Source organism: Charadrius vociferus, unplaced genomic scaffold (assembly GCF_000708025.1).
Source record: "Charadrius vociferus isolate BGI_N301 unplaced genomic scaffold, ASM70802v2 scaffold744, whole genome shotgun sequence".
Lineage (NCBI taxonomy): Eukaryota > Metazoa > Chordata > Aves > Charadriiformes > Charadriidae > Charadrius > Charadrius vociferus.
Window position 1 is genome coordinate 35717 of NW_009648252.1, and position 12863 is coordinate 48579.

At 40.9% G+C, this 12863-nt stretch overlaps 1 protein-coding gene across 1 annotated transcript in view; it reads right to left on the minus strand.

The window, feature by feature from the left end:
* The window catches only part of CAST (calpastatin), a 27979-nt gene extending 15327 nt beyond the window's left edge, over positions 1-12652 (minus strand). The window contains exons 1-12 of the mRNA XM_009884325.1: positions 12632-12652; positions 7487-7531; positions 7095-7151; positions 6792-6908; positions 5108-5203; positions 4476-4577; positions 3611-3691; positions 3462-3515; positions 2787-2882; positions 2562-2657; positions 1884-1982; positions 660-743 (exon numbers count right to left, since the gene is read on the minus strand). Of these exons, the coding sequence (XP_009882627.1) occupies positions 660-743; positions 1884-1982; positions 2562-2657; positions 2787-2882; positions 3462-3515; positions 3611-3691; positions 4476-4577; positions 5108-5203; positions 6792-6908; positions 7095-7151; positions 7487-7531; positions 12632-12652 (948 nt within the window). The remainder of the gene's footprint in view (positions 1-659; positions 744-1883; positions 1983-2561; positions 2658-2786; positions 2883-3461; positions 3516-3610; positions 3692-4475; positions 4578-5107; positions 5204-6791; positions 6909-7094; positions 7152-7486; positions 7532-12631) is intronic.
* Between the last annotated feature and the right edge of the window lie 211 nt (positions 12653-12863).

Sequence of the window (12863 nt, forward strand, 5' to 3'; positions counted from 1 at the left end):
AAAGACAAACTTTTGCACTGGAACAAATAGGGGGTTAAGTCCCAGGTCTGCAGTCAAGCAGTCTTGAAATCTATACAAACAAGGATAAAACTGCTCCTTTCAAAACAGAATGTTAACATTCAGTTCCAGCAAGGCCAGTTTACGTAGCAACCTTGTTAACGTAAGTTATACTCATAATAGTTGCAAAAACTTGAAATTCTGAACTTTATGGAAAACACATCTCAGTTCTATTGCTGTTTTGCTTAACCTTGAAAATCTCCATCACTTGAAGTGACAATCTGAAAAAATGACTTAATTTTCATACCATTTTAAGATAGTGGTTTTGAGGTTACATTACAGGAGGATGCCCACAAGCACTTCAGTAAAGGGATGGATTTTACAGTGCTGAGGTTTTAATATCAGCAACAAGTAACACCACTCTTGGAGAAGGAATGTATGACCTGGGAAGATCAGATCTTTGGTCAGAATGCCTGGAAAACCCCGTCATGCCGGCAAAGGAAGGGAAGGAAACTAGAGATACAGAAATCACCAAGAGGAAAAAGCCACTGACTGAACACTACTATTGCTTGTTTTCCCCACATTCTTTCCCTGTCCATGATGAAAGAAAGCATCAGAGGCAGTGCCCTACTTACAGAGCAAGAGAGATATGAAAAACTTACCAACTCTGGTGTTAACCTGTATTCTGGAGGTATTGTATCATCACGTTCTCCAGCCTTTTTTTCTTTTTTCTCTTTAGCTTTTACCTTAAAAAGAAAGAACAGAAAAATCACTTAGAGGAATTAAAACTCAAAGTACACTCAACTTCACTATCAAGATTCTTCAGCCTACCGTTTGAAGAGTACTAGCACTAGATAAAATTATTCCATATATCAAGATATTAAAATTCCTCAATTTATTCCAATCAAATTTCTGTGATAAAATCGTCATGGCTTAAGAATCAATATCCTATGTGAGTATGGCTATGTTACTTTAAGTCCTAAAGAAGTTCAGACACTATTCAGAGTCATTGCTTTGTGGCAGGCACTTTCAGAATTTTAGGGGTGTACAAAATCCTCATGTTTCCTTGGATTTCATCACTCTGACTATACAAGCTGTATTCTGTATCTTTTTTCATCACTGCTACTGAAACACAGCTTTTAATTCTCTGGACCTCCTTCATGAAGCAAGGTATCCACTAAGCTATCTGAAGGTCCAGACTGAATCTGCAATACAACATGCGCTTTTTTGTCCAAATTTAGCTCCAACGTCTTCTGTCGGCAACAAATGATTTTCTGCTATTTCCCTGTCATTTGTTTGCTCTGAGCAGTAAGAGAAGACAGGGGAAAATAACTGATATTAGTAGGGTTATCGGCAGAGTTTGCAAAACTAAACCAAAGAGTCAAAAGTTTAACAGGCAAACGCAGGGCTCTGGTTAAAATGTAACTGTTGAAGGGAAACAAAAGACTTAAAAGCCACAGCAAAAGTTAAGACCCATATTAGAAAGATAATGGGGTTTGCTGGAAAAAGGAGTACATGCACCAAAGCCCTAAAAAGTGAATTAAATGCAAAACAAAAGCTTGCTATAAATTGCACCCGGTGCTTGGGGCAAAAAACAGAGGAACCATAGCTAATACAGGGGAAGGTCTATGTATGCATGCTTGTACGGCCAAAGGAAACGCCCATCATTTTGCAGACCATCTTATTATATTCTATTCTACCTGTATCTACTCGGGATTTCTTCATTTCTTACTTTTCTTAATCATGCAAGACTCAGACATTCCCTAGTCCTTTGATACGAAAGTCACTTTGTTATTATTTTACACGGTTGTACAGTATCTAACAAAGAGGACTTGGGACTCCACAGGACAATCTGAAAGCTGCTGTAAAAAGGAGTAAGACTATACCTCTGACACCTCTACAACCGGGGTAGGATCTTCTTCAGGTTCAGGCTCCGGTCCACCAAGAGTATCAAGAAGAGCTTCCACTGCCTCATCTTTAATTTCCTGTATATTAAGAAAATAGACTTAACATCACATTGCAGGATATGGCAAATTATATGGTTAAGATTAGCACGGCATAATCAAGACATATCTCCTCTTAAGGGGACAGGAAAATTAAAAAACAAAAGAAAGAAAAAAAAAAACCAAAAAAAAAGCACAGTATCCTGTAACACAATTGCCATATGCTTTGACATGGCAAACCCAAAATGTGTAAGGTCACACTTGTCCTCTACAGAGGAAAAAGGAAAGGTTTGTAAAACATGAGAAGACTACACCATATCAAAGTTTTAAACACACCTCACATAGCTAAGAAAACACATACATTTTCTACTCTTGCCTCTAGTCAGGAGAACCAGTTATTCTGCAGGAGAATTCAGAAGGAAAATCAACTGACCCATTAAGGCCAGATCTCTAAGGTACAGCAGAGTCTGAGCAATGGCAATTCATATTATCCCTATACTTTGTATGATAAACAGGATTTACAAATGAAAATTAGGATGATGAGCATCTTTGCAAGATCAGGCACACACAATAGGTAAATTTCAATTAGAAGTTAACTAGTCAAAGAATGACTATGTATACCTCTTTTGATTTTGTTTTCTTCTCCTTAGAAGGAACTGAGGACTTGACCGAACTTGCCGCTTGTGCTTGCACAATTTCTCCTTCCTTACTTGGCTTCTACGACAGAGATGAAATTACAGGAAAATTTGCAAAAATAAAAAGAAGGGGAAAATTGTCAAGATAATTTTAAAGTAAAACATTAATATAATAATAGCAATATTTCATTGCAATAAAGGCATGCAATACCTCTGTCAGACTTGTCTTCTTTTCTTCAGCCAAAGCAGTACTACAGGTAAAGTCAGACGACAGGGCCTCTGCGAGCTCATCATCTGTCATTGGTTTCTGAGCAAGAAATTGCAAACTAGGTTATGATTATTACAGTTCAAATATCAATGCTGTCAAACTGGGTTTAAAATCTGAGTGTGCTCCACGCTTACTCACACAATGACCTCATAAGCACGTTGGCATCACAGAAGATCGTTCCCCTCACTGGTTGATTCATTTTTTCAGATACACTTTTATTTTTATATGTTACGCTTATAAACAGTAAAACTACGCTGGCTTAAAGAATTCTCTTGCTAAGTATAGAAACTCAAGGAATCTTTGCTAAAGATCTTCTATTACGAAGAGACTCTGCATGCACAGCCACTGTTTCCTCCCTTTGTTATTACACCCAGTATCTCTATAAGCATTTATTTGACTTGTTTCATCTTCAGTCAGTGTCCTGAAAATTCCTACCTCGTTATTAAAAACATCTGTGCCAAGTTCTGTTTAGTTTTATCAGGATCTATGTTATCTGCCCCCCCACAACCCACTCCCGCTTCCTGGGATTTTTGGAAGACACGCAACATTTAAATTTTCCTAGGAGTGCAATGACAATTGGGTTATTTTCACCTTCCAACATAAAAAAGAAAGTCTTACTTCATCTCGTTCATCTGCTTTTGGTGGGACTCCATCTTTGCCATCCCCTTTGCTCTAAAACAAGAATTAATTTTGTAGTAAATGGGAAGCAAAAACATAGAATATGAAAGAAAACATGCATGAAGAACATCTTTTTTTAACTCACTAACCTTCAATAATTTAACATACTCTGGAGGAAGACTACCTTCCCGTTTACCCATTTCTTCCAAGTATCTTGAAGATATATCTTCCTATGAAAAGAATGCACACATTAAAGTTTTTGTACTATTGTTTATTGAAATAAATTTCTAATGTAGAGCTATCTACAGTGATACTCGTGTAAAGAAAATGTGAGGGTTGGCTAGGTCAGAGGGCCAGTCCTAGACCTTGACTATATAGTGTCTTTCAGAACCTCGTGTCATGGACATGCATCTCTAGTAGGTTCAACAGTGCACGTCGTCTAGCAAAACTGCATCTCCACTGCCAGATTCCTTCTGCACTACCATAAGCCATTTCAGTGTCTCAGACCACAGAATGCATTGCTGTACCTAGACTGAATTTTAACTGTCTATGAATTCCACAATTTTTATCACAGTTGAGTACCACACTGAGCCATTGAGCTTGTCATCTTAATACTTCTTATGCTACTCTCCCATTCTAACTCAGAAAAGTATGCATTCGTCCCCAAATTCTCAATGTTTTACTCTTTCTCAGATAGAAGTGAAATCTCCTAAGTTGTTTACGCTCCCTTATACCTCCATCACTGCCTTTTGTAAATCCACTGGAGACCATGCTTGGAAATCAATTCAAAAAGCAACCAACATCCTTTGTTGACAATTTACTGCCTTCTACTGCAATACGTACATAACTGTATCATTTCTGTATTACTGAAAACAATACTAAAACGCAACTGTGCAAACTCTATTTTACCTCTTAGCAGATCAAAGTGACAATTACTGGATCAATGTAGTAGTAAGCAACTACATATTCTAGAGATGAATCATCTAAAAAATAAAAATAAAAAATGTAAAATACCGTAACTTCCGGACCAGTGTAAACAGGACTAGTAGGCACATCTTCTTCAGGTCCCCCTAGGGTATCTATTAGGCTATCTAGCGCCGACTCATCCATACCAGGCTAAAAAATAAGCAGACCATTATAGAAGTTACCATGCTGTACAAAGGAAAAAAAAAATCTTAAGCATCTGGTGAAGCTGTAGAAAACTCCTGGAAACCAAACCAAAAGCTTTCTTTCAGTAGGTTCCTGCTCTTGCCAATTTTACAGTGAGAACTGTTCTTAAACCTGTTCCCCAAAATCAGTAACAAGATTGTTTGTATTTATATACCAGCATATATACATGCATACATCTATATACATATATACATGCATTCATATACAAACATAACTGACGATACAGTAATTAATTTTATGCTAGTTGTGGCAGAAGTGATTCTAAATAAGTCCTATTTGACAAAACACAAAGAACACGCCACTAGTTTGTCACCTGTTCTATCAGATAGTCCTTCACCACCATACAGAACTACTACATAGCAATACTTCAGCAGTTACCAATTTATTTTTTCTGAAACTGAAGTGTTTCAGAGAGAGAAACACTCTCTGAAACATTTTTAAAAGGCAAGAACTTGTCTGTGACTATGTCTACCAACCTCAGCGCTTGACTTATCAGGTGCAGTAACCACACTTGCACCGACTGCACCTGCACCAGCTGCACCAGCTGCCACGGACATCTTCTCAGACTTAGGCTGAAGAAATAAGAGAAGAATTAAGAGACGGCTTTATTATATGGCCCTATGTTAAAAATTCTAGAGAAAGAACAAAGTAAAACAGAGATGTTCTGCTCAGGCATGCATACCTATTGTCCCTCTTCATCTATACTTCGCATGAAAAAGATACGCTGGTTCTACCTACTGGCTGAGTGGTATGGAATTTGAGTAGCTGCAGCTTGCATGGTACTAAGCCCAGCCTAAAACATCCAAGTTCGAGGCTGCACTTATGTTTTTGCACTCAGCAACTGGCTTACACACCTGCACAGCATCCAGGTGCTTGGGCAGAGGGAGCTACCACCTACCAGCGATACTAAACAGACACACACAGTGTGACTCTGATGTGAGAAAGCAAGCATGCAATTTTAAGTACTTTACCTCTTTCTTTTACTTTGCGAGTAAAAGAAATCTGCAGTGCCTAAAGACTACGAGGCCCCTTCCAAGTCTCTTTCAAAAGCCTTCGCTTGCACCGGATAGTTCTCAATACACCATTAGCACCAGCAGCAAACACTGCTCAAATAGGCAGGGTGAAAACTGCTACAGGGGGTTAGTGCAGGAGCAACACCAACACAAAACGCAGACTTTGCATTACTGACACGCTCACTTCCTGCAAAAAAAGTGGGCTGTAGTAGAGCTGCAGGAGTCCTTCATGTTACTCTAGAGTAGTCACCTCGATACGTGTACACCAAAAATATGATCCTGACTTTACTACATGCTTTTGCTCTAGCTTTTTCTACACTTGCCCCCTGAAATGAGCCCTCCCCAACTTTTTCCTCAACCTTTCTCTTCCTAGTTTGTTTCGGAGTCTGGCAGTCAGGGCGTACAGGCTGCCTTACTGAAAATGGATACCCTGCTGACCTGCTGCATTTGGAGCCAACACACTACAAACATGCCTGAAAGTCCACAGGTGAAGGAGCTCCATGACGGCACTGCTCATATGAACAAAGCATTTGCTTGACTGACCAGACAGACCCTTCTGTTCACCCTCAGCAGCGAAGGGGCAAGGGAAGAGACTGACAAAGAACCAATTACGCCCATGTAGCTGCAAGGAATGTGCAAAAGGCGTACAGGAGTGATGGGAGCCCCACACACGTGACACACGGGAACAGACCTACAGTTGTGATAATGTCGCTTGCTTAGCTAACAGCCAGAGTGTGCTGGACAATAAAAACTGATGTACGAAGAGGACAACAAAAGGTGGATGCACATCAGGATCACCAAATCCGCAGCACAAACTACCAGCACCACCTGGCTATGCCGCTCGATCTGCAGCTGATGCTTACCCATTAATGCTGTCACAGGTTAGCTGGAAGTGGCACATTCAGGATGTTGTTTAAGTTAATTAGTGGGTAAAGTGAGCAGTTCCTAAGTTCCAGATTTTGAAGCAGGACAAGGACTTGTCATACAAACCTTTAGACACAAGACAGCTTTTGAACTTTTCCACACTGTGATTTTTGGGAGCCTAGTCTTGCTTTACAATATTCAGAATAAGAATTGATCTTGATGTGAATTTCTAACCCCCACAACAACGTAAATAATAAAAACTGGATTGCTACTTCTACTTTACCTTTGCTGTCTCTGTGGAGGTTGCTGGTTGAGGCTGGTCAGTCGGAGTTGTAGTTACTTTTCCTGTATTATTTGGTTTAGAAGTTGTTGTCATAGAAGGTGAGGTTTGGCTTTTTGCCTGTGTAGAGATAAACTATTGTAATTAGATAAGGAAATACATATGGTCTAGCTTTGTTTGCTTTGTTTTTGTTTGCTTTTTTTTTAAAAAAAAAAAAAAAAGAAATAAGAGAAATACCACAGGAAGCCTGGGGGATGAAGAGGGAGAGAGAGGGGAGAAGAGAGAGAGAGAAATTGTACAACTTACACCACTGGGTTCCTTTTGCTTCTCTTCAGACGGCTGTTTATTTTGAGGATCTGTTGGCTGTCATCAAATAAAAAATTGAGATCGTTTACACTTACCACCATTCAGTGCTACGAAACATGACCTACACCAATTCAAATAAGCACAAGATGGATTTGAAGACGGTTACCAGAACACTTAAGCTGTTATGAAGCAGTAAAGCATCCTGACTGTTTCCCCAAAACACTGCATTTCCACACCGGCCAGCTCGTAGCTCTTTTGCATACCTGTGTATGTTAGTAATCACATGGCAGTTTCATGTGGCACAGTAGTAGCAAAGAATTCAGCCTCTTTTTTCAAAGTTAGTCAAAGACCAAAGTACAACACCTTGCCAAAGGTGAAAGATATGTATTTACCTTGGTTGACTGTGTGGTTTTTCCAGGTTCTGTTTTTGGTGCAGACTGAAATATAAGGAACATACATTCAGACAGAGATTAATATGCTTGGTTATTTCTAAGGGGTCAGCTTATTTAAAGAAAACAATCAGACAGGTTCACACTCACGAGCACTCATGCTATGTAACTAATATACTGTGCATTCATCTTGCTGTTTACAACATCCTGGCACAGATCTCCATTCCAGCAACTGAAGAGCGCTCTAATGTGTGCAACACACACACACACACACACACACACTCTCCCCTCATATGAAGGGCTGAAAAGAGAGGGAAAGAAGATATTAGACAAATATAATGAATGGTTTGATTTACACCGGAAAATTTTATGCAGCCATGCCATGAAATTGATTCCTGTGATTCACCTCAAGCCAAAGAACAGTAAGCAATAAATTACTACTAGTGGAAACACGTAAGAACAAATACTGGAAAACTAAAGAATAGTTGTGTCTGATAAGAAGAAAGAAAAATGAAAATGCCAGCCTCATCACCATAGTTTTCTTACTATTGTTTCTCGCTCTTGCTACTTCAGCTGTGCTACAATTAACACAGAAATAGCCAGTGTGGCTACTGGAGACGCCAAAGCAAAGGCTGTAACTGGGTGACCCTCAGAAGCTCCGTCTGCTGACCGGCCAGGGGGGCACATGGACCCCGCCATGGAGGACGGTCTGGTCTGCCCTGGCTTGGACACGCAGACGCTGACGGCCCGGCCCTTTCCCCCTCGGCGCTGCTATCCCTCCGCTGCCCCTGGTACCGGTGGGGGACACCGGTATTGTGTCACACTGTCCACCTGCAGCAGAGGAGTGCTGAACTCTGCCTGGGAAATAATGGGCCACAGAGAGAAGCCCTCCATCCGGCTGATACACCGAGCATATTTAACATTACTAGGAGACAAATAACAGGTGCTTTTCCTGAGCAGCCTATTAGAAGCCAGTGAATACCCCCTAAAAAATTCCACTAGGCGGTAATTTAAATTTTTTCTTTGTTTTGTAATGTTTTCATTTCAGCTGCCAACCATTAATCACCATTTAGATATATCCAGCTTCTCTTTGCTAGCTGACCACACAGAGAAATTTGCTAAATTTTTTTACCATTTGTTATGCAACTATTCACACCCATGCACTGAACCACACACACTTGGTTGGGAAATCCTGAACATTCATAAAAACATAGATGCCCAGGCATAAGCTTGGCAAAGGTCTCGAAGCTGTAGACCACAGTAAAGAACACAACACCACAAGTAAGTCAGTCACAGAATGTAAAATATTGACAGAGAAGGATGTCAAAAATGTCCTAAACTCCAAAGTGGGGACAAAATTTAAAATAATAAATAAAAACAAAATAATCACTTAGCCTCTCAGATTCCTCCCTTTGGATTTTCTCTTGACGTTTAACCAGATTAAAACACAGTATTTCTCAGGTTCAGTCAAACTTTATAAGCTCCCACTTGTATATCCTCATTACACAACCACCATACAGTAAACTCAAAGACACGTACATCCATTTGTGTACCTGTACACTAAATAACCTTATATTGAAAAGCTATTCCTAAATTTTCACAGTTTTTAAGCTAAAAAAGGTTGGACATATTTATGTAACATCTAAAGCAAAGACTCAGTCAGACATGCGATGTCCTTCAGCAGCAAAGCTGCAAAGAAATGTAACGGGAGTGCAAGCATGAGCTTCAAGGAACACAGAGTCCGACCCCTCCTGCTGTGGGACTGCTGCCTGATCAGGACTTTTAAGTGCCCTGCTGTTAGAGTACAAATTCGGTTTTGCTTAAGTGCTTTTCAGAAGAAGAGCAAACACTAAACACACCTTTTTTGCAGGACAAAAAAACATATTCACTTGCATTTCTGTCAACACCCCACAACAGCTGTACAAAACATAAATTCAAATTCTCAGCCTGCCAAACCAGTTATTAGCAACTGCATGCCTTCTGGGTGGTTTTTTTTGTTGTTGGTTGGTTGGTTGGGTTTTTTTAATATTGTAAATATTGTTTTACTAAATAATGTCTTTTTTGTGTAGGGTATGCATTATTCATTATTCTTGTATATCTTTTAAAATGTGCAGAATTGCTCATACTATAAATTTATTGATGACAATGCTGAAGAATGTATGGGCATATATGGGCAATGCTTTCATTCAAGGCTGAAACACACATGAAGATGATAAGGCCACATTAAAACACGTGACCGTGAACACATACATGCCCACATACACAGGCAGACACATCTATTTAGAAACACTTTTAGCAATAACAAAGTTCAAATCCAATTTAAACAAACATTATACCAGGCAAGTCAAACCAACCATTTTAGTACAAGACCGTACTTTCAAAGGCAGCTGTTCCGTCATCCTTTAACCAGTCAGTTGTGAGCAGTCACAGCCTGAAGCCAAACCATGTTTACAGCGTACACTGAACTCCTACAGGGAAAAAGATGTTCCACCTCCCCGTTTGCTGCCTGCTTCCACCTGCACTGTGACGCTGCCTGACCAGCTGCATTTCACACTGACTCAGGAAACTGAAAAATAGCCCAGGAAAGCAAAAGAATACTCTTTAACTCATCCCCCAGTTTACAGGGCAGTTGCACAAACGCGTGCAAAAGGAAGAAAGCCAAATGGGATGTGTTCTTGTGGTGGCAGCGGCAGCAGCCTGCCTCCTCCACCCCTGCAGTGGCATCATGGGCGCCTGCTCTCCACCCTGGTCCTCCAACCCTTCCACCTCACCCGCCACTCGCCTGCACGGCAAGAAGTTCCACATTCCTTCCTCAGCTGCGGTAACTCACGGCTTTCTCAGAGGGGCAAGGCTGAGGGTGAACTGGAGACAAAGGATTCACATACACAGCACTGAAAGCTAAAGAGAGGTTCAGAGCATGTTTAAGAGTAGCTGCACACTGAAGAGACTCTAAGAAAGACAAATGAGGTGTGGTTATAGCAATTAGGAAAGAGTTGTTAATTTGCAAGAAATTTAGGTCTTGAAACGGAAGTGACTCAGCAACCTTATTTCTTCTCAAAGGAGTCTACTGTCAAAATGCAGATGATTTTGCTTCGTCCAGCAGGAGGAAGGCATTAGTAATGCAACTGACGTGAAAAGAAAACATTGTCTTACACGTTGTCCTGGTTTCAGCTGAGTTAGGTTTCTTCGTAGCAGCTGGTGCCGTGCTGTGCTTTGGATTTAGCAGGAGAGTAATATCGATAACACACTGAGTTTTAGTTGTTGTCAAGTTCTTTTCTGCTTCTGCTGCCCTGCCAGCGCGCAGGCTGCTGGAGGTGCGCAAGCAGCTGGGAGGGGGCACAGACAGGACAACCACCCAGACCGGCCAAAGCTGTATTCCATACCATATGGCGTCACGCTCAGCATATGAACTGGGGGGGGATTTGGCCCAGGAGTAGCTGCTGCTGTTTGGGAACAGGCTGGGCATCAGTCGGTTGGTGGGGAGCAACTGTTTTTTTATTTGCATCACTCGTCTTCCTTGGGATTTATTTCTGTGTTATTTTCCTTTTGGTTATTTTTTTAATTATTATTATTTTATTTTAATTCAATTATTAAACTGCTGTTATCTCAGCCCAGGAGTTTTCTCACGTTCACTCTTCCAAGTCTTCCCCCACCCCACGGAGAGGGGGCAGTGAGTCCGGTGGTGATTAAGCCACCAGACGTGTCCATGCACACGCGGGACACTGGCGGACACTGTCTCGAAGGGACGGCTGTTTACCAGTCTCACAGCACTGAAGCATGCCTCTGCTACTCTATTTCTGTCTCCTCTTGCAACACCAGTTTTAAAGATCTGATTAGAAATTTACCACATTCTTCCAGAGTTATTTCAAATCTCAAGCAGGGAAAGACCACAACTATTTTTAGATAGCTGGCTGGGTTCAGCCGTATGGAGAACAGCACCAGTAACGAATACCACACAAATGAATTCGCTCACAAACGTAACTGGAAGATGAAACTGGAGACTTGCAGGTACCATCATCTACGAGTGATGATGACCATGCACAAATGGAAATGGTTTAACTGTCATCCAGCAGCGAGCTACCAGTGTATTACATGTGTGCGTGGAGGATAAGGGTTTTAAAAGGTTAAGGGGAATGTACTGGTTAATTTCAAATACAGAGGAGATGGACCAAGACTCTTCTCACAGACACATGGTAAAATGACAACAGGCAACAGATAAAAGTTGCAGCAAAGGAACCTCCCGTTTGACAAAAGGAAAGAAAATCACCATCATGAAGGTGATGAAACATCAGAACCGGCTCCCCAGAGACGCTGTGTAACCTGCACCCTTGCAGACACGCAAAGTTTGTCCGGCAAGGCCCTGCGCAGTCAGATTCACCTGCAGAGGGGGCTCCGCCTGGATGCCAGGGCTGGACCAGATGACCCCCAGAAGCCTCTCCTGACCTCACCGCTCTGACTCCAGCCGTTCCCTCATCCGTGTTTACACAAGGCACAAGCAGACCCGAGTTTTACCACTGCACAAGTCCCTGCTGGTCTAGTGTGATATTCAGTGTTCTTGTTGGTTTCACTGCTATGATTATGGAAAATGAAGGAGGAGGAGAATCATTACTCATTTGTTTGAATAACATACGTAAATTCTGTTAGGCAACTGAGGTGTACTGGGGATTATGACTCTCTTCTAACAACTAAAGTACACGATTGATGACACGGCTTCGACTCTAAAGAAGTTCTAGTCATAAGGCAAGACAGAACAAGCACAAGGGACAAAGGCAAGGAAGCTGTCAGACAGACAAGTGTACGAGATTAGCGAGACGATGCAATTGTACGTACACTAAAAGCTGACACTTGTCCTGAATTCTTTGAATATGTGAAAAACTATCACTAGGTGAATAGCCCTGTGATTACACTGGGGGGAGCTATGTACATGCCACAAAGTGTGACTGAGCTCAAGTTAAAATTAGTATTGCTGTCATAAAATCCTCTGAGCACTCTGTACAGCATTTTTTTAGATTTTTTTTTAAGAGAAAACAAAGTTGTAGAGAAGAAATATGCAAAGTAAAGTTACTCAGTATCAGTACTAAAAAAGAAATTTCATTGCTTCGTATGTTTGCGCTTAAGTACAAGCATGAGTTTCTCAAGAATTCGTACCTTTGTCTCAGATGCCTTCATAATTTGTGTTTTTGATGCATCAGCAGAGGGGGACTGCTTCTAAGAGAAACAAAAAAGGGAAAATGAATTAATTTCACCTTTGTTACACATACTACTATTAGGCAAGCATAAGCAACATGAATCCATTAAATATCCAGCTAAAATTTAAAAATAAATTATTACTGAAAATTAGAGTTATCATCATAGATCATCTGTCTTGCCTGTACTTCTA